General features: G+C 48.5%; 1 protein-coding gene and 1 non-coding gene across 2 annotated transcripts in view; both read left to right on the top strand.

The window, feature by feature from the left end:
- The window catches only part of RAB11FIP1 (RAB11 family interacting protein 1), a 32,070-nt gene extending 10,808 nt beyond the window's left edge, over window positions 1-21,262 (top strand). The window contains exons 2-6 of the mRNA XM_052661443.1: window positions 6,982-7,421; window positions 8,621-9,410; window positions 10,592-12,322; window positions 12,985-13,093; window positions 21,043-21,262. Coding sequence (XP_052517403.1) covers window positions 6,982-7,421; window positions 8,621-9,410; window positions 10,592-12,322; window positions 12,985-13,093; window positions 21,043-21,261 — 3,289 coding nt within the window. The 3' untranslated portion in view covers window position 21,262. The remainder of the gene's footprint in view (window positions 1-6,981; window positions 7,422-8,620; window positions 9,411-10,591; window positions 12,323-12,984; window positions 13,094-21,042) is intronic.
- Window positions 19,535-19,608, top strand: TRNAE-UUC (transfer RNA glutamic acid (anticodon UUC)). The gene has a single exon. It is a non-coding gene; the product is annotated as a tRNA-Glu (tRNA).
- Window positions 21,263-26,452: the final 5,190 nt, after the last annotated feature.

The following is a 26,452-nucleotide window of genomic DNA, read 5'->3' as shown; positions in this document are numbered from 1 at the left end:
AGCTATATTTAACACACTACAAATAGAATTGCATGTGTTCTCTGGTTATTACCAAGTCATGATCATAGCTAACACCAAGTGTTTATTAAGTGCCAGGCACTGTGCTAAGCTCTTTACATATATTAAGCCATTTAAGCTCAGGTGGTAAAGAATCCCCTTGCAGTGTGGGAGACCTGAGTTCGATCCCTAGGTTGGGAAGATCCCCTGGAGGAGGGCATGGCAACCCACTCCAGTATTATTCCCTGGAGAATCCCCATGGCCAGAGGAGCCTGGTGGGCTACAGTCCACGGGGTTGCAAAGAGTCGGGCAGGACTGAGCGACTAAGCACACACAATATTTGTAACATCCTTTGTAAGCACCTTATCGTAGGTGCTTTTAACTTTGTTTCAGAGGAGCCAGAGAAGTCAAGCGACTTGTCTGACGTCTCTCAGTTAAAACATGCAGGAAAAAGACTTCAAGAAAATACATCAAAAGGGAATGGTTGAATTAGCATTAGAGAGAGTCAGTTAAATTTTTTTTCCCTATAACCTGCTTTAATTACTTTCTAAGGGACTTTCTGTAGAGCAAATAGTATGGGAAGATCAAAAGCGTTTTCAACCTGCTTTTTATATGATCTCTCCTTTCCCGTATCATTTTCTAACTTTTAAGGATTGAATTTGGTGGCTACAGATAGCCTTTCAGTGCTGCAGAATGGCTGTTTCAGGGATTGGGGTCAAAACGAACCATTTGCAATCTTCATAATTTACCAACAAGTAGCTGGCGATGGGCAGATGGGAAAATCCATCTGGGGAGGGGAGTGGGGCGGCAAGAATGGCTGATCAGTGATTCTGTATTCAGAGTTAGGTAATGAGGACCAGCTATCTTGGTTAGTAACAAAACCTGTTAAACTGCTTAGCTTCTGCCGGGTACATCCCACAAGCGTTCTATAGGTCTTAAACGTCTTTGTCCCTGTTTGCTATGCATTGCTTCTGTACTACCAAGAGAAGAGTCTGGACACTTCACCCACGTGGAGTCACTCCTTCTTACAACCCCTTTTAGATATCCTCCTCTGCTGACCTTGCGAGATTCTCAGCCTTATTTTTCTTCCTCAGGGAAGACAGTGAAGGAACTGATTTTTAAAATTTTTCCATCAAGTGCATCCTCCATCTCAAACACATGAAACTCAGGTGCTGTTCTGTTCTTCCTGCTTCTCCCCTCACCCGAGGCCGTAATCCCCTGTGTCTTGAAGTTCAGTTACCATGGGGATGACTCATGCTACAAGTCAGGGTGGAGATATTGCACCGGAAGGGAACTAGGCGGTCCACCCTTGACCCTGGAGCCCATATAGACAGGATCCCTTGAAACGAACACTAACACATTAAAACAAGGAGCTGGTGGTCGTCTTTGCCTTTGTATTTCCTGGAGCTTCCTATGTCTGATGGGAGGGTAGAGCCTTAATTCATTTTGCCGGGTCCCCAAGTAGGTGGTTCTTATAGCCCCTTGGGATTTCACTTAGCTGAGAAACTTCTTTGTGTATAAGTGTAAGTTTTAGTCGCCCAGTCATGCCCGATTCTTTGCGACCCCATGGACTGCAGCCCACCAGGCTCTTCTGTCCATGAGATTTTCCAGGCAAGGATACTGGAGTGGGTTGCCATTTCCTTCTCTTTGTGTATGACAGTCCTTATTTGTGGGATTCCCTGGTAGTTCAAAGGGTCAAGAGTCTGCCGGCAATGCGGGAGACCCGGGTTCGAGCCCTGGGTCGGGAAGATTCCCTGGAGAAGGAAATGGCAACCCACTCCAGTATTCTTGCCTGGAAAATCCCATGGATGGAGAAGTCTGGCAGGCTACATACAATCCATGGGGTCACAAAGAGTCGGACACAACTGAGTGACTTCACACATGTCCTTATCTGTGATGAAATTGTATACGCTCGCAGGAATTTCTTTTCATGTTAAATTATTTTCTCACGCTTCATAATCAGAAAGAAAAAATAGCCTTTGATTCAGTGTAACAGACACTCCGTGACTGTTGGGTGAGCCGGTCCCCTCTCCCACTGTCTGGCCTCTTGGCTCTGTGTTTCCAGTGGCCGATGTGCCAGAGCACATGGACCACGTCTTTGTAGCCATTATTTCCCTGTCTCCGCCTTGGACCTCTGAAGCTGTCATTTTTTTTTTCCTTTGTCTACCCTGTGGAATGTTTTAAAGGAAAAAACACGTCTGCTTCAGCTGCAGACAGATTATTTTGGAGGCATACCGGCCCGTCCTTTACACAACCGTAAGCCCGCACGTCTGCTGGGATGCACTGCGAGAGCTTTCATTTCCCCAGAGCAGAAACCACACTGCCCACATTCCGATGGAGGGCCCCTGGGATCATCTTTCCTTGTCCTGAGAAACCTACATGCTGAGGCAAACCAGCCCTGAGAATTGCTTATGGTTGGGTTGTTTTAGCCGTTTCAAAACCTGAGTGTTTAAAAACCCAGGAGATTTGACAATGCGTATCTGGACTCCAGTCCCCCAGCCAGGCCCCTTGGGAGGCAGGCCCTGTGTCCTGCATTCTGTATGCTTTCCTTCCTGTACCCTGTTCCTTTTCTTTTTTTACATTCCCTTGCTGCTTTCTTCATAAGACATCTTTTTGAAAGGGTAAAAGCCTGAAATGAACTTTTCTGTATTTTTAGCTGTTTAGCCTTGTCTTATGTTTGACCAAGAAGACCCCAAACCAAAAAACCCCCAAACAGTTGGGCAGCCTGTTTGGATAACAGGCATTTTTTGCTTGAATGTTTATTCCCAAGAGCCTCGCTGTCAGTAATGCCTAACGCGGCTCCTGCGTTAGGCATTACTGACACCTCGCCTGACTGAGGGACATGGAGATTAAAGTTTCCTTTTGGACCATTTTGTATGATTGGATTTTTACCCTATGCCTGTTATTACTTTTTCATTTGTTTGTTTACAGAGGTATACTTTATCAATTTGTTGTAGGTCATAGCATAGGAGAAAAGGTTTTTCTGTGAAACAAAGATTAAAGTTAGTATAGTTTCCACAAAGTCATAAAGTTGTAAACCATACTCATCAGTTCAGTCAGTTCCATGTAATTGATTCCTGTTGATCTGGATGAAGCAAACAGGTTTTTCAGTCGAGTTTTGTCATTTATTGGGCTTCCCAGGTGGTGCAGTGATAAAGAATCAGCCTGCCAATGCAGGAGACGAGAGTTTGATCCCTGGGTCAGGAAGATCCCCTGGAGTAGGAAATGGCAACCCATTCCAGTATTCTTGCCTGGAAAATTCCAGGACAGAGGAGCCTGGAGGGCTACAGTCCATGGTGTCGCAAAAAGTCAGACATGACTGAGCACAGCACAGCAAAATTTTTGTCATTTGTTACTTGGTTTCGTGGTCTTATCTCTAAAGGCTATCAGAAACTTACATTTGTTAAGAAAAGTTCTTTTTACGAGTCTTCTTGAAAATCTTCATTCTGTAAAAGCATCATTGTAAAATCACAGTTGCTGTTATTACTTTACAATATAGTTTATATGTGTGTCCTATCACTTGCTGTATATTCAAAGATCCTCTTAACTTTGGAAGAACTAAATTTTAATTATAAGTAAAGATGACTGCTTATAGAGGGGATCCTTTTACTTTTCACTTTTTTGCTAGGTTGCAGGATTTTTTTTAAGAATAGAGGCTTAAAAATAAACCTTCTGCATTAGAATTATGGCTTTCTGTCTGTACTCTGCCCTTTGTACTGGGAAAACCCAGCCCTAATTTCTGAGATAACTCAAACTTTCTGGGCTGACGTGAAGGGTGGTGCTGGGTCCTACCCAGGCTGACATCACATGCTATGTGGCCACTCTGGGACCTGATTATTTATGAATTACTTCCCTGACATGCTGGAATTAAGTGCACTGAAAATCAAACTCACAGAAACACTGAAAAACTGAACCGATGCTTCAGTGTTGAAACCCACAAATATGTCCTGGTTTGAAATTTTTTAGGGTGAGACATTTCTGGATCATGGTTTTCATGAACTATCAAGTTATGCTTGTTTCAAAACTCCCTTGCTTCAGCTGTGTGGATTTAATGGTCAGGATAATGTTGCTGAAACGGTTCCTGTCTTCCTTTCTAGCTTTGATAAATCCAGCACAGATTGAGAGGGGGCTGCCTCCTTGCCTGTGATTCAGCCTGCCTTTCACATCCTTAAATAGCCCAGTGGTTGTTCTTAGCTATCTGGCTTTTGGTTTGGGGTTTGCTGGTGAAAATAAGCGACAGAAACAGTCAAAAGTGCATGTTCACACCTCCTGGTGGTGTTGGAAATTTCCAAAACAAATCCCATTCTTGTGCCCAGGGACTGAACCCATGGATCAGGTGGTAATAGGCCCTCGGGGAGGATCCTGGGGTTGGCTGCAGTTTCACTCAGAATAAATAGGCTTTGGTGTTGATACTTTGGGGAAGGCAGCCCCATCCAGGGGAATGGGCAAGTGGTATTCTTTGAAGGTCGGGAGTCTCTGCATCCCCTGGGAGGGTGAGCAGAGAGACTGTGTGAAAGAGCTGGGAGGAGGCCCTGGTGGAGAAGTGAGGTCTTCCCTTGTAGCCTGTGTAGTCATTTGAGCCTCCGAGTTCAGCTCTCAGCAACTTCCCCTTTTCAGGTGCCTACCCTTGGTATTTACTAAGGCTAGCCACTCCTCATCACCAAGGCTACCATGTCAGCACATGACTGTCAGGAGAGAAAGATACAAATAATCCTCTCAACATCTAAATGACAGATATGCAAACTGTTCTCCTAGAGGCCCTGGAGGTGTAATGGAAAGACACCAGGCTGGCGGGTGAGGCTGTCTGTAAAGCCTGTGCATCTTCCTTCCCCTCCAGCTGTGAACTGTAGCTTTGAAAATCCTAAACGCTTTCTTCTAAAGATCCAAAACTGCAGCTCCCACCATGTTCTCAGGTCTTGGTTGTATTTTGCCAACCCAGTATAAGTCTGGCCTTTAGATACAACCTTGTGACTTAGGGCTGAGGTCGGCGATAGAGGCTTTCCCCCTTCTTGTCTTTTGACTTAGAACATTTAAATTGGAAGCTTAAGCCTCCCTCAAAAAGAATGTTAATTCCAGCCCTATTTTTCCCTGTGTATCGTAAAAGATGGCCCAGCCAGGATGAGTTCAGAGAGAGTGCTAAGTTGGAATCTTGGTGTAGAGAAAGGAGCTTTGGGGAGATTGCAGAGCTGGTTCAAAGTCCTGGCTGTGCCTTTTAACAGTTGCAAGACCTTGTACAAGTTACCTAACTTGTGAGCCTCAACTTTCCTCATCTGTAAAGTGGGTATATCTGTAAAGTGGGTATACTGTCCACTTCATGCCATTCTCATGAGACTTAAAGGAGGACATTTCTCAGTGTGTTTCTGCTTCCCTCTGCGCCTTTAAGTGCAGAATGAGCTAAGACAGTGGGGGCAGCAATCCACTGGGTGAGTAAGACAAGCTGAAGGTGAAAGAGGAAATTGTGTTTATTTGGGCAAAACCATCATTTCCTTAAAGTCCATAGCCCTCAGCTCTTAAATAGGTCACCGAAAAGAGCCTCAGAGTGTGATTCTCAGCGTGTGAGTGTGACCCCGGGGGTGGCTGTGGGGAGGCCCTGTATGTGGAGTTGTTTGTTCAGTGGAAATCGTGCCATTTACTGGGCTCATATTTTTGCAATTCACCCGATGGAACACGCCAAGGAGAGGTTTCCTTCCTCTGCAGTTTGTCTTTCATGGGCTGATAGAATATCATTTGCCGTATCGTGAGGTTGCTTGCAAAGGACCAAGTGAAATGCTGGAATCATGCTTGAAACTGCTTTTTCTGATCATTAAGCTGGAGATGAGAGCCTCCTCTCAGGTTCTTGTTTTTTCCCATTGTGGTAAAATACACGTAACAGAAGTGACCATTTTAACCATGTTTTGTGCTCTGTGGCATTACTTACTTTCACATTGTTGTGCAGCTTTCCCCACCACCCAGGTCCAAAACTTTTTATCCCCCAGCTGACACTCTGTACCCGTGAAACACTAACTCCTCATTCGCCCCCACCCCCAGCGCCTGGCACCCACCATTCTCTTTCCTGTCTCTGATTTTGACTCGTCGAGGGGCCTTAAGCTACCCTCGTGGCTCAGACGGCAAAGAATCTACTTGCAATGCAGCAGACCCGGGTTCTGTCCCTGGGTCGGGAAGATCCCCTGGAGAAGGGAATGGCCACCCACTCCAGTGTTCTTGCCTGGAAAATCCATGGACACAGGAGCCTGACAGGGTGTAGTCCATGGGATCGCAAAGAGTCGGGCACAACTGAGCGAGGAACACTTTCACCCAGGGAAAGCCTCACATCCCTGGCATCACGCAGTATTTGTCACTTTGTTTCTGGCTTATTTCATTTCACCCTTTTTAAAAAAAATAGTTATTTTTCACTCTGTTTTGCAGTTTCCATTACTCCCTGGCAGGGACTGTTCTACAAACTCTTGCTTTTCTCTGAGATACTCTTGTAAATTTGCACTTTATCTTTGTAACTGTTTTACCCCTTTGAAGGAAGAAACCAGTCAGAGCCAGTCATAGGAAATGATTTGATGGAATGTGTATATTATTCTTGAAAATAACTCTCTACTCAATCAGGATTTTAGGTGACTATACACTAAGTACCGCTGGAGAAGGAAATGGCAACCCTTTTCAGTGTTCTTGCCTGGAGAATTCCATGGACAAAGGAGCCTGGCGGGCTACAGTCTGTGGGGTTGCAAAGAGTCGGACATGGCTGAGTGACTGTCACTCATACACTAAGTACAGAATCAGATCCTGTACTGCCTAGTGGATGTCTTCCTGGAAATAAAACTACGAGTTCTGCCCTCCCCTCCCCTCCCCTCTCCCCCCATTCTCCAAAGGAGGGAGCATAGCATGTGTTTCTATATGAGGCTGGCAGTAGCAGAGAGGAGACACCACATAAAGGACTGTGAGTGTTGTTTTAGGCTCTTGAATTCAAAGGTAACCTCTCAGCCTTTCTCCTCCTAGGTGGTACACCTTGAAATCCAAACCGGGAAAGAAGGATAAAGAGCGAGGAGAAATTGAGGTTGACATCCAGTTCATGAGAAACAACATGACTGCGAGCATGTTTGACCTTTCCATGAAAGACAAGTCTCGGAACCCGTTTGGGAAACTGAAGGACAAGATCAAGGGCAAGAATAAGGAGAGCGCGTCTGATACGGTGTCAGCCATTGTCCCCCACGTGACGCCCTTGGCTGACAGTGATGACGAGTCTCCTTCCAAAGACAAGAAGAAGAAGTCAAAGATCAAGACCTTGTTTTCCAAGTCCAACCTGCAGAGAACGCCGCTTTCGCAGTCCATGTCTGTCCTGCCGACCTCAAAGTCAGACAAAGTGATGCTTCGTCCTGGAGACTTCGAGTCCCGGTGGGAGGACGATGACGAGGACAAGTCCTCCTCTGCCTTGGATGGTGAGTCTCCTCCTTCTCCTTCTCACTCGGCTTCTCCCCCTCCTTTGCTTTGGGAGAGAAGAAACGAACAAATCTTGGTGGTGGCGGGGGGATGGTGTAGATGGTGGTGGTTACAGTAGTGATGATGATGGTGGTGGGGATGGTGTAGATGGTGGTGGTTACAGTAATGGTGATGGGGATGGTGTTGGGGGATGGTGTAGACGGTGGTGGTTACAGTAGTGGTGATGATAATGGTGGGGACTGTGCTTTTACTGATGGTGCTGGAGATGCTGGTGCTGGTGCCAATGGTCATAGTGATGATGATGGTGGGTACTAAAGAGTACTAACTAAGGTTAGGAAGCCTTCTCTAAGTCCTCTAGTTTCTGGTGCTGCTGATGCTAAGTCGCTTCAGTTGTGTCCGACTCTGTGCGACCCCATAGACGGCAGCCCACCAGGCTCCACCGTCCCTGGGACTCTCCAGACAAGAACACTGGAGTGGGTTGCCATTTCCTTCTCCAGTGCATGAAAGTGAAAAGTCAAAGTGAAGTCACTCAGTTGTGTCCGACTCTTAGCGACCCCATGGACTGCAGCCCACGAGGCTCCTCCATCCATGGGATTCTCCAGGCAAGAGTACTGGAATGGGGTGCCATTGCCTTCTCCCCTCTAGTTTCTAGGAATGTGTAAATTCCTTTCTCATAATGTCTGGCTCTATAACTGTTGAGCATTCGTATAAGCTTTTGGGGCTGGCATGCAATATTTTTGTTTTGCTTTTTTGTTTTTAGATAAAGGATAAAACCATAGAACCTTACAATAATTCTGATAGTTCATCAATTCACCAGGTATTATATTGAGCTTCCATGAAATACATTCCTAATGAAAGCTGAGGAATCCAATTCCATTAACTCTGAATTAACTAGGTATTTTAAAATTCAGTGACCAGTTCCCTACTACTGGCCAGATTCTGTAACCCAGCCAAGAGCGCTGCCCTGCTCCCTGGTTCTTGCAGAGTTTCTTGACCTCAGCACCACTGACAGTTGGGGTGGATAGCTCTTTGTTACTGGAGCCTTCCTGTATTTTGCGGCATCTCTAGCAGCATCCTGGCCTCCGCCTGCTGGATGCCAGTAGCACACCCCGCTCAGCTGTGACAACCAAAAAAAGGACTCAGGTGCTGCTTTCCCTTAATTTCTAACCCCCTTGGTTCTTGGGTCTTCTCCCCGCAGTCTTGTCTCACAAGAGGACAGCAAGCGCGGATCCTAAGCAGCTGAACCAGGTCAGCTTCAGTCTCCCCAAGAAGGAAGGCCTCTCCTTCCTGGGCGGCCTCCGGTCTAAGAACGATGTCCTCTCCCGCTCGAACGTCTGTATCAATGGGAACCACGTCTACGCGGAGCCGCCCGAGGCCAAGACCGAGACCAAGGACAGCTCCCCGTCCCCCTCCCCATCCCCCCAAGACCTCAGGAAGAAGCGGTGGTTCTCATCTATGGAAAACCTGGCCTCTCGGCCTTGGAGAGAGCCTGGAGAAGTAGGCGCGGTGCCTTCCGAGTCTTCCACAAAGGACGCCCTCAAGTCTGTGTCCCTGCCATCCTACCAGCCACAGGTCAGCAGGGACCTTGGGGAGAATGCGGCCCCAGCAACCTTGGAGGCTGCAAAGGAAACCAAAGAGAGCAAGAAACAGGAGAACAAGAAGCCGACTCTGCTCTTCCTGGTGCCGGGAAGGAAGGACACGGCCAAGGGCAGCGAGGGCGAAAGCCCTCCTGCTGCCGCCTCTGGGAAGGAGAGGGAGGGAGTGCCCGCTGCGCTCAGGGCCGGGGAGCACCAGCCAGGGCCTGCCGATGACCTTGTGAAGAGATTGGACAAAGAGGCTGCGCCTGTTGCCTCCGGACTAGGCCAAGCGCCAAACCCCTTTGAAGACAAGCAGCTCCCAGAACCAGAAGCTGACCCAGAGCCCAAGGCTGCGCCTGTCCCACCTGTTTTCTCGCCCAGGGCTCCCCAGACCAGAGCTGTGAAACCCCGGTGAGTCTCGGCCCTCCCTGTGGGGGCCCTGGCAGCCAGGCCTACTGTAGAGCGGGCCTTGCTTGTTGGTCTATGGTGGTCCCTGTAGCAGCTGGGGGTTTACTAGTCTAAGTTGCTCTTAGCCAGCCCCTGTGTGTCCCAGCCCGGGGCCTCTGCCAGCAGGCGTGGTCTGTCCCTTGTCTGGCCTATCCCCCATAAGTATCTTTGCCCCAGATATCTTGGCCACAAGTGTTTCCCCTGCAAATATTTTTTGCTTCTAGCAAAAGTATGCAGGACTGGTCTGTCCATCTCAGTGAGATAAGCAGAGCTCAGTGGAGCACCCAGGTTTTTGTAGCAGATTCTGAGTGTCAGGGTCTGGGAAAAACAACAGGTTTTCGTGGTGGTGGTGTGTGCCAAACTGGGAATCAGTCCACTCTTCCTGCGTATTTCGTTGGAGACAGATGTATTCTCTCCTCCTTGCACTTTGGTGTGGGTTTGCTGACACAAGAGCCCCTTGGTCCCCTGTCGAGTGTGCCTGGGTGGTCCTCTGTGTGTTCACTCTGCACCTTGTTGCAAGAGCCTTGGGGCTTCTGCTTTTCGGCATGACTCATATTCACTGTCATGATATTCCTACTGGCTGGGGTGGGAGAGACTTTTTTTTGAGATTCTGCCTATTTTGATTTCACAGACACAGACACACACAGACAGAGACACAGACACACACAGAGTTCCCCTTCAAAATCTGCCTCTTGCCCTGTGGTGCGCCTCGAATGGCTTTGAGTTTTTTCAGATGGTTTTTTTTATCACCAGAAGAGACTGCAGGCTGTTGCTTTCCCAGGACCTTTCTGTTTCTATTGCAACAGACCTTTCTGTAGCAGATGTGCTTGGTGATAAAAGCTTGCCTTTTATGGGTTAAGTATTGGCATTCCTTCTTTAACTTCTGAAGGTACTGCCCCAATATATATTAAAAAAAATATTGGTGTTCCTTCTTTAACTTCTGAACGTACTGCCCCCAATATATATTTAAAAATGTATATATATTGGTGTTCCTTCTTTAACTTCTGAAGGTACTGCCCCCAGTATATATATATTAAAAAAAAAAAAGAGTTCTTGTCTTTGGAAAGACTATAGTTTTACACATCTCTTGCCTCTCATGTTGCATCTGCAACTGACCTGCAGGTTTTATTTTGTCCTTTTTGCAGGCCAGAAGTGTCTCCAGAGGCTCGGCCCGCACCCAGGCCCCCTCCTTCCACTAACTCTCGCCTCTTTCTTTCCACTCTCGCTTCCGGCTCTGGGCAGATACCTGTCTCTTCTAAACTGGAGCGTGACTCAGAGACACTGTCCTCTGAGTCCCCTTCGGGCTCCTCCTCTGTCTCCTCTCCCATAGCGGCCCCCATCTCCACATCCACCCCAATTAAGAACTGGCCCTCTGCAGACCCGGGCCAAGCTGGCTCCAAAGAACCGCCTTCGCTCCTAGAACTAGAGCTGGAAAAGGAGACTCGGACCCGAGTTCCAAATATTGATCCCCACGCTGCGGGCTCACTTTCCAAGCAGACACCCGTTCCAGTGACTGGAGAGAGGGAAGACTATTCACCAGGGAAGACCAGTACTAACGACCTGGCACAGTCTCTCCGTACACAGCCTGAAGAGGGACAAGAAGGAGGGCTTCTGGGGTCTCCCTGGCAAGAACAACAAGGTGATATCGCTTCATCAGACGAGGCCCGAGAAGTAGTATCTGCTCTTGAGCCCAGGAGAGGCAGGAGGGGCAGCCCCGCTGGAAAGCCCCCAAGCAGGGAGGACCCAGACTCTGCGAAGGACGCAGGTGGCGGTGGCAGGCTGAGTCCTGCAGTTAAAGAAACGGCCCCCCCTCTCCACACGGGGGAGTCGGCCCCCACACCCGACTCCGCGACGACGCAGGGACATGAAGAGATGGGTCCGGATGCCCGTGACAGTGGAAAGGATACCAAGAAGCAGGCGTTGTTTTCCAAGCAGCTCTCTGTGGAAGAGGCCGGGGAGGAGGCCCCCAGGCTGGTCCATGGGGACAGAGGGCCCCCACAGGAGCCAACGGCACCAGGGGCAGCTCCCAGAAACGCGATGGACACGGGAGACTCCCAGGAGGGGGCGGCCGCGACTGGACCCGCGGCCCTGGCGACTGGCGCTCCCCGCCCCTCCTCCAAGGGGAGCTTCTCAGGGGGTCCCCAGCGGGCGACCGGCTCAGGGAGGGCTGGTCCCCTCCTCAGGAGTCAGGGAGATGACACCCGGATGGCACGGAACCAGAGCAAAGCCAGTGACCACGAAGGTCTGCTGTCCGACCCCCTGCGGGGCCTCCAGGCCCCCTGCGAGGCCAAGCCCCCAGGCGTGGCCCATCTGGACCTGACCCTGCCCTCCATCCCCGAGGTCGAGTCGGAGGACGAGAGAGGCGATCAGCCTGAAGACGGCGGAGGGGCGGCCCTGGTGGCAGGCCAGGGAGGAGGGGCTCCATCCTCCAGCAGGGGGCCCGTCCAGCCTGAGGGGGAGAGGGCGCCCAGTGAGGAGGCTGGCGGGTCAGCAGCAGGAAGCCTGCGTGACCCCACGCCAGGAGCACCCAGAGCGCCCGCCCCGGCTTCTGCAGAACAGACCCCAGGCCCCGGCGGCGATGGTGGGAAGGCAGGACCAGCCGGAGATGGGAGCCCGCCTCGGCCTCCAGCCGCTGCCCTGGGGTCCCCTGTGTCCAGCTCCCCCACCCTTCCCCCGCTTCCTGCCACACGCTCCTTTCCCCGCTCTGCACACTCTGACACCCCCCACACCAATACAGCAGAATCTCAAAAAAAAGCAACAGCCGAGGGCTCCGCGGGTAACGTGGAAAATCCCGGCAAGAGGAAGCCGCTTCTTCAGGCCCGGGTCTCCCCCTCAGAGACACAGCCGAGTGCTGGAAGCAGGCCGGCCAAGCACAGGTGAGAGCCGGTGTGGAGCGGGGGGACCGTCCTCGGGAGTGTACGCCAGCCCCCCAGCCCCGACTCCCCACCCCTGCTTCTGTCTCCGGCGTGAGGGCTTGCTCACGCATAGCTGTCCTGGTGGTGTATGTCCCCCACCCTGCCCCGGTGTTGACAGCAGGGCGTCTTTGGGAAGGCCGTCCTCTGGGCTGGAGAGGCTGCTGACCCGCCAGCCTCCTCACTGGGCGCCCTCTCCCCCTCAGGCTGGACGGCCCCCCGCTGGAGGATGGAGCCCCTCCTCCCTCCCCCTCTTGCTTGGAGCAAGAAAGTCGCAGCAGCGGCCATCCTCAGAGGCAGAGTGGGGATTGTCCTGCCCTGTCTGATATGGAGCTCTCCTTGCAGTGAAGCATCAGGAGCCGAGTTTTCTTTCCTGGTCTCAGAGACCAGCTGAGACTTGAGTGGGAAAAGCCAGTCCGGTGGACAGCTTACTCTATAAAAACCCCTCCCGGTGGGAAGCTGGCTTGTCTGTTGGAGCTCTGCAGGGCTCCAGGGCGGAGGTGTGAGCACGCATGTCTCCAGGCTCCCCTGCTGCCTGCCTCGATGGTTGCCACCCCCTGAGAGAGGTGGTCCCTCCGTGTTGTGGTTCCCGCAGGTCTAAGGGTCCTCTCCCCCTTCTCTTCCAGACTTCATCCCGTGAAGCCGATGAACACCACAGCCCCCAGGGTGTCTAACTCCACCTTGGGAACTGCCGCGATCGTGAGTGAGAACTTGATCAACGAAGCCGGGATGAAGGTATGTCTTCTTGGGGAGCAGCCAGGTTAGTCTGAGTCTCCATGGCAGACAGCTCCCAGGGGCAGTGGGGAGCCCTGGGATGACTCAACCACACATCTCTACTTTAGACGATCTTTGGAAGCCCCTACACCTCCCATGGCATACTCAACTTTTCCCCTCGTAGTTATTTGGCTGTTGTTGGATGTGTGTGTGTGTGTGTGTGTGTGTGTGTCTCAAGCAACATGATTGGCAACCAGTACTTCTTTTTAATGAGAAGAAAATGTCACCCACCCCCAACCCCCCACCCCCACCCTGGGTCATGCCAAATAGACATTCTGCTTTTCCCTATGCATCCTTTCGTATCTTTTGGCAAGAAGGTAAAATTCTTGTAGTTGTAACTGTGGCACAGATAGCCTTTTTTTGTAACTTTATTCTGAAGTGATTTCAAACTTGAAAAAAGTTGCAAGCGTAGCACAAAGAGCTCCTGTACGCCTTTCACGCCAGTCCACCAGCTTGTTGGCATTTCACCAGATTTGCTTTATCATGCTCACCCTCTCCTTCTCCATTCTCTTTGTATGTACATACGTTTTTTCCCCCCTGAATTATTTGAGAGTAAGTTGCCCACGTCATGCTCCTTTTACCCCTAAATACTTAAGTGTGTAATTCTTAAGAATAAGGACATTTATCAAAATGAAGAAACTTAACAGGCATATCGCACTGTTTTCTCATCTGTCGTCTGTATTTCAACGTCACCAGTTTGTCCCAGTGGTGGCCTTTCTTCTTTGTTTCCCAGTCCAGGGTCACCGAGAGACCCTGATGTCTTGTCTCAAGGATCTCCTTTACTTTGGAATGGTTCCTCAGCTTTTTTTGTCTTTGGAGACGTTGACCTTTCTCAAGAGTTTAGAACAGTTGTTTGGTAGAATTTTCCCATTTGGGTTTGCCTGACGTCTACTCGTGGTTTGATGGAGGCTGGGTCTTTTTGGCTAGTATTAACTATAGGAAAAACACGCCCTTCCCAGTGCATCATGTAAAGGGCCCACGGCACCCTGTCCTCTTAGTGGGGTGTTAACTTGGTGACTTAGGTTAGGTGGTGTCCACTGGGTTATTCAGTGCAGAGTAGCTATTTTTTCCCCTTCACAGTTAGTAGGAAATGTATGAGGAATTCATTTCAGGCCATGCAACCTCCTGCTCTTTATCAACCTCCCATTCATAGGCCTCAACGTCGACTGATGAGTGTAAGGTAGTAGCAGAAGGATGGGTCTCCAGCCCCATCGCCTGCGTGGAAACCCTCTGAAATCCTCTTGTTCGCTTAGTTTTTAATCATACACACTTCTGCACGTTGCTACTTAATTATTCTTTGAAATGGTTATGCTAGCCTATACTTACCCACTCCCCAGTTGGGTAATTGGCTCTTTAGCTTATTCTCTGTTTTTTGGTATGAATAACACTGTAGTCCGTAGTCTATGTTTCTTGCATAGGACTTTTCCCTTGTAGTTGACTTCCTTAAGCTGAATTTCCAGGAAGACTCTTGCTTGATGAAAGGATCTCTGCTCTGTAAAAAAGCTTGAGTGGCTACCACTGAAAAAAGCAGCTCCTCCCCTCAAAACCAAAGCCACCCCCCACCTCCCACCCCCATGAGTTCTGCTGGGGAGTGTCTCCATCCTGCCCTTTCCGGTTCTAGAACCAGAGGGATTGAGTCCTGCCTTGCTACCAGCCTCTTCGTCTTTGACTCATTGTCACATGGACAGAGAAGAATGATCTATTGAGTGACAGGGGACTGTTAATGAGAGGAGATGTGTTGTGTTTCTGACCCTGCAGACTACAGTTGGGAGACATAAACTTCATTTCTGTTTTACTGCAGGTGTCTAGAAGTTTCACTCAATCATAGATTGTACAGTCCCACGGATTCCAGGATGTCAAATAGTTTTTGTGCGGTTTTTTTGTGTGTTTTTTTCTGTTTTTGGGGGCAATTCGGGAGCACACCACTTAGCATACAGGATCTAAGTTCCCTGAGCAGGGATTGAACCTGTGCCCCTTGCAGTTTAAGCGTGGACTCTAAAACACTGGCACCAGGGAAGTCCCAGTTTTTGTGTTTTTTAAAAACAAAACTTCTGCTCACATGTCCTTCACTCCTGCAGGTATTTTTAAGTGCGGGGTGATGGGCTGACGCCTCTGGCTCTGTTGCACATTCCACTCTAGGAACTGGGCTGAAGGTCGTCCACTGAAAGCCAGAGATCTGAGTTCCGGGTCAAGAGACAGAGTGGTAATAAGGAACTGTTACTGAAAACCACTTAGCATCTTCTAGCCATCTTGCCTTCTCCTCCCTGTAGTCCGTGCTAACAGGGCGCCAGCCTGAAAATGATCAGCTGTAGCCAGAATTGTGTACCTATGGTCTTTTAGCCCCAGCCTAAAGACGGACTGGCTGTAACTTCACCAGCCCAGCTCGGCTGCCTTCTTTGGTTGTGTTAGAAGCAGCAGCACTTGTCTTCCTGGCATGGATGATATTTACCAGGAAATTGGGCAAAAGAACAGCACGAAAGGGACAATAACAAAAACCAGGGTCATTTCGCAGCTCCCCACCCCTCTTCCTTTAACAGTGGAATGCATCTTGGCTCCAAAGAGAAACAAACACCTAGCTTTCAGGAAGTCAGCTAGACCCTTGGTCCCCGGCTCTGTTTACTCATCCAAGCTCACTTAATCAGGGGCTTATCTCTGGGCCCCGACTGACAGTAACTTGCCTCAAAACCAAGGCAGCCGTTACTTATGTTGCTCATGATCTGTAAGCCCCGCTGCTGCCCCTCTGCCTGGCTGTAACAGAGCTGTTGGTCCCGGACCAGACCTGGTAACTCCTCTGAATAAATATGGAAGTGTTCCTGGAGACTGCCATTGGCCGGCCATAGAATAGGCGCTTTGTACTAAGGCATAAACAGTACTTATGAAAATAACTACTCTTTGGAATGTTGCAAAGTGAGAGAGAGGTTAGGGAAAGAAACTGCATGGCTGAAGTTATGGAAACCTAGCTGAATCATTACTTTAATGGCTTTTTTCTTTTTTGGTTATTGTGTTAGGGCCACCATCTTTTATAGATGATTAATAACTGGGAATGTATTATTTATTCAGGTGGCTTCCACACTTCCATTTAAAAATAACACAGCCAACTAGAGCCAAAAAGTCTTCTGTCAAATTATATGGGAAAAGTGGGAGACCAATGTGAATATACGTCATTATTGGTAAAACGATGGGGGGAAAAGTCCAATGTGAAAGTCCTGGAAGGAAATATGTGACGATGGGCACTATCGTTTCCTGAGTTAATGGGTATTTTCTTTGCACCTCTTCCTCTCCGTGGCCCTTCCTCACTTTCTGTGACTGCTGGATTGCTTTTTAATTTTTTTAGTCATCACATAAATAGGAATTTCTGATGATTTCAAAGTCCTGCATCATTTCTTCTTCAGATTACAGAATCCAAATGGAAGAGCTGTTTGACAGTTTGTAGGAGGTCCCGCTAGTCTTCCCTGGTGGCTTAGATGGAAAAGAGTCTGCCTGCAGTACAGGAGACCTGGGTTTGATCCTTGGGTCAGGAAGATCCCTTGGAGAAGGGAATGGCAACCCACTCCAATATTGCCTGGAAAATCCCATGGACAGAAGAGCCTGGTGGGCTATAGTCCATGGGGTCACAAAGAGCTGGACACGACTAAGCGACTAACACTCAGGAGGTACCTTAAGTGTGCATGCCATTTCAATTCTGTGTCTTGGTCTTAAGGAAATGTTTATGGATATGACCAAAGATTTATGTTCATGCCTTTGAATATGTTCTTATATAATTGTGAAAACTGAAACCAACTTAAATGACCAGCAACAGAGAGATGGTTAAAATACAACTAAGTTTAAAACATCCATTTAAAAAGCAATTTTTCTAAAATTTAATGATGGGAAAATGCTCACAAAATACCCAATTTTCAAAAGCCATAAAAATTGATTCTGTGTGAGGCTAAAGTTATCACAAAGAACACCTGTTACCAATTTAACAGACCCAAGTATTAGGTGTTGGAGTTATGGGTAATAATTTTTTCCCTTCTTCTAGATTTGAGATTTTCTATGATAATTTTTTTTTTCACAGTTCGAAACACAATTCTGTTATTGCAGGCAAAATTAATTTTTTAAAAAATGTATTTAATTTTTAATTGAAAGATAATTGCCTTACAGAATTTTGTTTTTTTCTGTCAAACATGATCAGAAAATTAATGTTAATTCATCTCCAGAGTCTGGGCCAGCAGTTACTACTCCATCTTTGAAGCTTGCCCCCATCACCCAGAAGCCAGGGTCTCTGGTTTGTCCAGCTCCTGGAGCACGTCCTGTCCCCCTGGACCCTGACGCCCTGCACCTCAGGTGAAGCCCCAGGTGTGTCAGACCCTGTTGGGGCCTGGTGCCTCCTCTCGACGAGCACTCTCCCTCCAGATGTCAGCTTCTGCTTCTATCCCCCAGACGCTCCTGCGAACGTCTTCTGTAATCAGTATTTTTTTTTTTTTTTAAGAGGAAGTTACTTATTTATTTTCGGCTGCCCTGGGTCTTCGTCGCTGCCCGAGGGCTCTCTCTAGTTGCCGCGAGCAGGGGCTGCTCTTCCTCGTGGCTTCTCACTGCGGCGGTTCTCTAGTGGGAGCACAGGCTCTGGGGCATGTGGGCTCCGGTAGTCGTGCCTGGCGGGGCCTAGGCCACAGGCTCAGCAGCTGTGGTGTGCAGGTTCAGTTGCTCCATGGCACGTGGGATCTTCCCCGACCAGGGGTGGGACCTGTGTCTCTGCATTGCCTTCCTATCCACTGCGCTACCAGGGAAGTCCTGTAATCAATATTGTTGAACAGATAAAATCCTTCTGTGACAGAGGTATAATCTAAAACTCTGTGAGGATATATTCTTGGCTATTGTTTTTACAAAGACTACTTGTTTTCTTGGTAGGATATGTAAACAGACATGCCACTTTGAAAAAAAAAAACTTGTGATAAAATAAACATAAAATTTACCGCCTCGACTGTTTTTAAGTGTCCATTTTCAGCAGTGTTAAGGACATTCCTATTGTTGCACAACCAATCTCCAGAGTTCTTTCTCAGACATGCAACTTTTTTGAAACGGTTGTTGTGGAAGTCACAAATAGGATGTGGAGGTCCAGAGGGGGGGACCCTGTGAGTGTCTGCCTTCAACAAGCTAAAAAAAAAAAAAAGAAAAAGATTAAAAGAGAGAAACAGTTTTTGACAAGTAGTCCAGTATCTCAGGGGCTTCCCTAGTGATAAAGAACCCACCTGCAATGCAGAAGACATGGGTTCGATCCTTGGGTCAGAAAGATCCCCTGGAGGAGGAAATGGCAACCCACTCCAGTATTCTTGCTTGGGAAGTTCCATGGACAGAAGAGCCTGGCGGGCTACAGTCCATGGGGTCGCAAAAGAGTAGGACGCGACTTAGCAACCAAACAACCACCACCATCTCACCTATTTCCAGGCCTCCTTTGTGAAGTTAGGCCTGCTGCATGTGTGGAAGTGTGAGGAGTTTCTAAGTTAGTAGCCATCATTGTGCTGTTCCTTGTAGCGAGGACAAGAGGGACACAATTTCTCTGGAACTCTGGCTGGTGTGCAGGCAGTTTGCATCCCTGGACCGAACAGGGGCTTCTCTCATGTTGTGTCAAGGTTCACCTGCTCCTGACGTGACTGCTTCTTGGAGCAGGTAGTTCTAGGCTTTCCTCAGTGAAACTATTTGACCCTCACGGTGGTGAAACCATGATTACCTCAGAGCTCTGCAGGCAAAACTGTCTTGAGGTTGCCCCACAACCTCATCTCTTTCAACTTTCGAACCTGAGTCATAGACTTCAGGAAAAGTTATTTTGGTTTTTTTTTTTTTAATTTCCCCCATCTCTCTGGAGACTTGGTACAACATGTTAGTTTACATAACGCTTATCTTGTGTCTCCTTGTGGTTGGGGCCTGAGCAGTTTGCAGTCAGACTCCAGGCCTCCCAGGTGATGATCGCAATCCCTGGGGCTCCTGCTTTCGTCAGGAGAGGGGCGGCCGCTCCAGCTGCGGCCACTGGACCCCGAGAGGGCACCACCAATGGCTGTGTGCTGGCCCTTGGCTTTGACTCTGCATAGGTTTTGAGAGTGAGATGACTTAGACTGGGGTCTCCCAGGCTGTCCTCCCAATCGCCAGGTCCCCTGAGCATAGTGGAGGCAGTAGCAGACCGTCTGGGATAAACGTCCACGTATTGTACTGGGAGGAGAGTGTTGCCTACTGTGTCATCTGCCGCTAGCATTTCTTCATGGGTCCCCCCAGCCTGGGGCTCAGATCCGCTTGGATACCTGGTTGTGCCAGTTCTGATGTTCACAGACCTCTAGTCGTGACGTCTCTAAATCCCAGGCCTAGAGGCTAGTCCAAGGGTCTGCAGGCTGTGAGTCAAGTATGATTTTCACGCTTTCAATCTGTCGTTCCCCACTGGTCCAGTGATCAGGACTCTGCATTTTCACTGCTGAGGGCCCCAGGTTCAATCCCTGGGTGGGGAAATAAGATCCCACCAACCTCAGTTCAGTTCAGTTCAGTCGCTCAGTTGTGTCCAACTCTTTGCGACCTCATGGACTACAGCATGCCAGGCCTCCCTGTCCATCACCAACTCCTGGGGTTTACCCAAACTCATGTCCATTGAGTCAGTGATGCCATCCAACCATTTCATCCTCTATCGTCCCCTTCTGCCTTCAATCTTTCCCAGCATCATGGTCTTTTCTAATGAGTCAGTTCTTCCCAGCAGGTGGCCAAAGTATTGGAGTTTCAGCTTCAGCATCAGTCCTTCCAATGCATATTCAGGACTGATTTCCTTTAGGATGGACTGGTTGGATCTCCTTGCAGTCCAAGGGACTCTCAAGAGTCTTCTCCAACACCACAGTTCAAAGGCATCAATTCTTTGGTGCTTAGCTTTCTTTATAGTCCAACTTTCACATCCATACATGACTACTGGAAAAACCATAGCTTTGACTAGACAGACTTTGTTGGCAAAGTAATATCTCTGCTTTTTAATATGCTATCTAGGTTGGTCATAACTTTTCTTCCAAGGAGTAAGCATCTTTTAATTTCATGGCTGCAGTCACCATCTGCAGTGATTTTGGAGCCCAAGAAAATAAAATCTGTCACTGTTTCCATTGTTTCCCCATCTATTTGCCATGAAGTGATGGGACTGGATGCCATGATCTTAGTTTTCTGAATGTTGAGTTTTAAGCCAACTTTTTCACTCTCCTCTTTCACTTTCATCAGGAGGCTCTTTAGTTCTTCTTCACTTTCTGCCATAAGAGTGGTGTCATCTGCATATCTGAGGTTATTGGTATTTCTCCCGGCAATCTTGATTCCAGCTTGTGCTTCATCCAGTCCAGCATTTCTCATGATGTACTCTGCATATAAGTGAAATATAAGTTAAATATACCAACCTCGTGGTAGGGCCAAAAGGAAAAAAAAAAAGAAAGAAAAGGTAATGAAACAAAAAAACCAAACCAAAAGACGAACATGCAGCAAAGGCCATCTGTGGCCTTGGCAGCCTGAGATACTTAACTCTCTGGCCCTTTACAGAAAGCTTCGTTGGCACAGGTTTTCACTGAAATTGCAAATGAATTCCCAGGAGACTCAGATCACAGACTCAATCACTAAAAGCTACCTCTTCTGTGTTTCTTTTATTTACTTATAACTAGTTATTTGTTCATAAATATTTACTTGGCTATGCCAGGTTTTAGCTGAGCCACACAGGGTCTTAGTTGTGCCATGTGGACTCTTAGTTGTAGCATGTGGGATCTAGTTCCCTGGCTGGGGACCGAACCTGGGTCCCCTGCGTTGGGAACGTGGAGTCTTAGCTACTGGACCACCAAGGGAGTCCCGGTATTTCTCTGAGATGTTTGACCTCTTGGCTGACTTTGTCAATTTTCTTGTTGTCTCCCCTTCCCGCCCCGCTGCCAAAGAAATACAAGCCCTCGGACCCTGCATTTGCCTACGTGCAGCTGACCCACGACGAGCTCATTCAGCTGGTCCTCAAACAGAAGGAAACGATCAGCAAGAAGGAATGTCAGGTGCGCCAACTGGAAGACTACATTGACAACCTGCTGGTCAGGGTCATGGAGGAGACCCCGAACATCCTCCGGGTTCCCTCTCAGGTCGGCAAAAAAGCAGGAAAGATGTGATCCGCCGGCCTCCAGCATCGAGACTCTGCCGTGAGTCTGTCTCCACCAGCTCCCGAGGCCGAGGACTCGCTGTGCCCGACAGCCGGGCACAGATTGCCATCTTCCTCCTAGGTTATCTGGCAGGAGTCCCTCCCACCCACGGAAGCCAGGTCAATGACTACAACGAATCTTTTCACTGTCCATTCCCAGGGTTTCATTTTTAAATGCCACTGTGCCTTTAACCATGTTGTAAATATTTTATGGTCTGACCGGAGACATGGTCATAAGATCTGATCCTGGCCCAGAGGTTCAGATGGCGCTGGGGGGTATTAATTAATGTATTTTAAACATTGGGATTTTCTTTCTTTGAATTTGAGATTTTTAAAGTACATCTCCCCCGGGTCTTTAAAGCTTCAGGTGAGATGACAAGGACCAGGTTATTGGGGCTGTGTTGCACATACCTTCTTGGCATTTGAGTAGCTCAGGCATGGCGTTTTGGCTGCAGATGCTAAATTTTTGATACCGTGTAAACCTACTTGACTCCTCGGACTTGGTCTTTTGTTTTGACTGGAGCAGAGGAGTGCAGAGTGTGCCTTTGAGATTTATAACAAGCTGCTTTTTCCAGACATCAGCCTCTACACCACAGTAGCCTTTAAAATTTGCTCTTTATCAATGGAGAGGGGCTGTCTATGGAGGGAAGCAGACCAGGGGACTTAGAGTCACTTTGCACTCAAGGGAATTGGTCAAAACCCCTCCTCTGGTGATCACAGAGCCCCTGTGATGGGGGTGGCCGAGGCAGTGCCTTGATTAGCCATCGAGTGCCCCAGGCGCTTGCTAAAATGGTTCTACCAGGTGTGGAGCGATGGCAGGGGGTCCGTTGGCCCTCTCCCCCCATGTCTTAGCTTGGCTCCCTGGTTTCCTTGGCAGCTCTTCGTGGCATCTTCCCTCCTTAGTATAACATTGTGAAGAGCAAGATGATATCTATTTTTAGATGGCTGTGTTTTTAAAACTAGATTGACACACTTTTTTTTTTTTTTTAACTAGGACCCCTTAACTAATAGCACCAGTTCAGATTCTTCAGGGCTTCCCTAGTGGTTCAGCGGTAGAGAATCCTCCTGCCAATGCAGGAGATGGGGGTTCTATCCCTGGGTTGGGAAGATCCCCTGGAGACTCTTCAGGTAATTTCATTGTTAGTAACCCGATATTAGAATGTTTTCTATATTACTCATTTTTGTTGTTGTTCCAGTTGAGACAGAATCTCATCAAATGTCATAGGCCAAGGGCGTGGGTAGGGCTTGAGGAGAGAGCAGTTATTAAACGGAACTCTCTCTGTGTTCATTCTTGTATTGAAGTTAAGAGGCAAGATGATTGGCAGTGGAATTCCTTCTCAGGATCACATCTGCTGCCACATTAGTTAATATCAGCACTTTAATCTGAAGGATGATACTGTAACTTGATTAAACTAATTCACTTTTAATTATCGATAGCTGTTTTATTTAATACCTTCCTACATACTGGGGACCACTGTAAACCTCTCAGACGACTTGTATTTTTGTAGCGCTACGAGATTTATTTACATCCCTATAAAGAGAACTGGATGTTTGCTTGAACTCTGGAGATATACGTGTATATATTTGTTATGCAGTGTTTTGTACTTGATGTCAGTGTACTTGGACTGTGATAACCCTTGTGCACTGGGTGGCAGGGGCCCTGAGTGGTTTCTCCCAGGAAGAGCTCACATGGAGACCCGAGTTCTTCCCGAAAGCTTTTTGTTGTGGGAGATCTGCTGCTAGGACCTTGGGGATGGGACCCGGTCCGTGTTTAAGAGCAAATTCCTCTGCTCTGAGATGCCACTCAAGAACTCTGGAGAATGAAGGACAATCAACTTCAAGAGTGCCTGGTTTCTACCAACTGCTGGAAAAAAATTCCACAGGTAGCATTCCTGCACCTCTCAAGGATGCCGGTTAACACCTGTCCTTGAGGACTCTGCTGTGAGGGAGAACTCGGTTGGGAAAGCTGGAGCAACAGCTCTGAGCTGTTCACAGGGGCAGGTGGACTGGAGGGCTGGAGCTGCTGCAGCCAGTGTGGGTCTGAGGGCTTACACCCACGTGTCTGCACCAGGAGAGTCTGGTTTAGCCTCTGGCCGCTGAGAATGCTCACTGAACTGATGAGTCCTGGGAGGCCCTGCTTGGCGGCCCACCTCCCACCCCCAGAAGACCAGTCAGTACTTCAGGGAAGCATCCAGTGAAATACCAAACACCTTGTGATGAACTTCCACTGGAGGTCAGCATCTAGAAAAAAAAAAGCCAATCCTTTGCCCAGTTGTTTCATATCATCTCTGTCGCTGGACTTTGACAGATGTCCTGCCCACCCCTTTTATTTCCTGTGGGTTAGCCTTCCCAGGTAGTGGGATGGAAGAGCAAGAAAGTCTGCCCTTCGCCACATGAACAGCCATTGACCCGGAGTGGAGGGTGTGTGGGCAGTGAGTGGCACACATGTGTGGTTTCCAGCTCTGCTGACAGTGGGGGCTCAGAAGGGCACAGAGTGGGGAGGGTCCACGACCCTTAGCCACCTGCCAGACTGAAGGCCAGAGGCAACTTGTTGTAAAATTAGGTGCGATCTTCACTCCCCATGCCTCTTCTCTTTTAGACCCATTCACCGATGAATGGTCCCTCAAGGCTGAAGGATCTGTTGGCCTCAGCGGGGCGGAGAGCTTACCCCTCCAGTTTCTACACCAATCTCAAACCTGTGGTTTTCTCAGTATCTATCGTGTGAGCTACTGACGTGACCTCTTCCTCCCTCTGATTGAAAGCTCACCCAGCATTTCTGGATTATAGAATTCTTATTTCCTGCCTTGTTACTTTGGGAATTTTGAATTTCTTTGCTTTTGTTTTTGAGAAGTAACCTAAAAACTTCCTACAACACTAAATAAAATGGTACTGGTACTACCTTTCAAAGTTTTGTGTTTGTGGTTTTGTATGGGTGTGATAAGAATTTCTGGCTTCCTGCAGAATCTCTCTTAGGGGGTGACCAGTGTTTCTCAGCCCATGAGGGTCTCTTGCCTGGGTTCCTGCTGCTGCCACTCTATCTGGTGCCCAGGGGCCCCAGTGCCCTTTCTCCTGCGGGGGTTGGGATATCTCTGATGACCTCCCTATGACACAACCCATATTTTGGGCTGGAAGGGACTCTAGCACTTATCAGCTGAACATTGTTTGAATTTCCTGTCCCTAGTGATACAGGCTAACACCTTTTCCTTAAGCTGAGCAGAGGAACAAGCCACCCCCACCCTGCACCACCCTGCACCACCCTCCACCACCCCCCACCACACACACACACCTCTTCACCCCCACCCCACTGATTTCCCAAAGAGTGAAATCCTGACTTTTGGAGTTTCGTTTGAACTCACTGTGCGTTCAGGACTGCCCAGATCTAGGAGCCAGGTCTCTGGTTCCACAAGTATAGCTCATTCATTTCTGAGTAGAGGGGATTATGGCTGTAAAAGACTCCTCCTGAGCTCATTCTACTAATCTCCAACCCTTCCCCGAAGAAGTGAGAGGTCTGCCTGCCTCAACCCAGGGTCCCAAGCTCTCTGAGTGGAGGGGATGCTCTTAGGGATGAAAGTCACATTGTAGAGGGACAGACGCAGGTGGACCCGGGTCGCTTCCAGGTCGGGTGGGGGAAGCTTCCTGAGGGCCTCCCCGGTTTGGGTGGAGGGGTCTGTTACCCAACCGGATGTAGATGGTGGAACCACCGTGTAAAATGATACAAAGCTGGTTTCTCTTAAAACATACAACCTTCCAGGTTTGGTCCAGACAATCAAAAAGCTCTCTGGAAAGGGTCTCCAAGGAAGGAATGTTTGTACAAATGACCCCCAACTCTCCCCTGAGATTCATCTCCCTTGCTTTTTTAGGGGGGCACCCTACCTACCTCCCCATGGAGAACATCACAGGGTACCGTTCCCACTCTGACCACAGCCAAAGCATCAGCACCATGCACATTCCCAGCCCTCAGACCCTGCCTCTAAGCCGATCGGGGGTGCCATCTTTTGGACTCTGCAGTCTCCCCATCCTGAGAAGGTGGGAACAATCTCTTTGCCTTCAAGTTCAAAGCTCTAAGCTGAGCTCTGTGGGGCCAGCGGTTCACAAAGCCACGAAACCTTCCAAGGGAAGATGTCCTCATGTGGCCTTGTGATGTTTGACTTTCTTACACACACCTGTATCCTGAGCCCTAGAAACAGTCACCCTGGTGACACCAGCAGGTCCTCAGAACTGAGAGGAAGCTGCTCCGTCCTTGTACATCAAGTGCTCACTTCAGGCTAAAACTTGACCACAAAAGGAAGGCCTGTTTGTTGAGTTCCTGCATTTCACTCAGCACTGCTGAGCACTGTTTCCAGTTCTCATCAAGGTAGATAATATCTCCATTGTGCAAATGAGGAAACGGAGACTTTCAGAGGCATCAGAACTGGAGTTTGCCTGGGGTCCCAGAGCAGGTAGTTAAAAAAGGATTTGAACTCACCTATCCAACCTGGGGTTCTAGAACAGGTGTCAAACTATGACCTCACTCTCGTTCATGTGGCCCTCAAACCAAGGGTGATTTTTCCTGGCAGTGCTCTAGTAGTCCAGGGGAAGGACATTGATTGCATTTTCACTCCTATGGTCCTGGATTTAATCCTTCATCAAGGAACTAAGATCCCATACGCAAAAAAAAAAACCCCAAAAACCCAACCCCAACAACAACAAAAAAACAAGGATGATTTCTCCTCTTTTTTTTTTTAATGTGGGATGAACCAGTCTAGAGATCAAATGGCCAGAATGACTGTAGTCAACAGCATTGCACTGAATACTGGAGATTTTTACATTTTTTTTAAACAATCAAAATAACAATAATTCATGACATTCAAATTTCAGTGTCTACACAATTTTATTGGGATACAGCTGAGTTCATTGTCTATGTCTGAGTAATTGTCTATGGCTGTGTCCATCCTGCAAAAGCAGACTTGAGTGGTTAAAACAAAAACTTTCGAATCCACCAAACCTAAATATTTGCTTTCGGGCCCTTTTAAGAAAATGTCTGTGGACACCCAGTCTAGGATTACTTTGGGGGGCCAAAGAGACAATATTCTGAGTGACCTGAAATACTGGAGGATGGGAACAGGCAGGGAAAGTGGAGCCCGTGACCCAACCCCACTCAAGCAAGGCCCTATAAGCCACGG

The sequence above is a fragment of the Budorcas taxicolor genome, chromosome 24, assembly GCF_023091745.1.
Source record: "Budorcas taxicolor isolate Tak-1 chromosome 24, Takin1.1, whole genome shotgun sequence".
Lineage (NCBI taxonomy): Eukaryota > Metazoa > Chordata > Mammalia > Artiodactyla > Bovidae > Budorcas > Budorcas taxicolor.
This window is presented reverse-complemented; position numbering and strand designations above follow the sequence as displayed.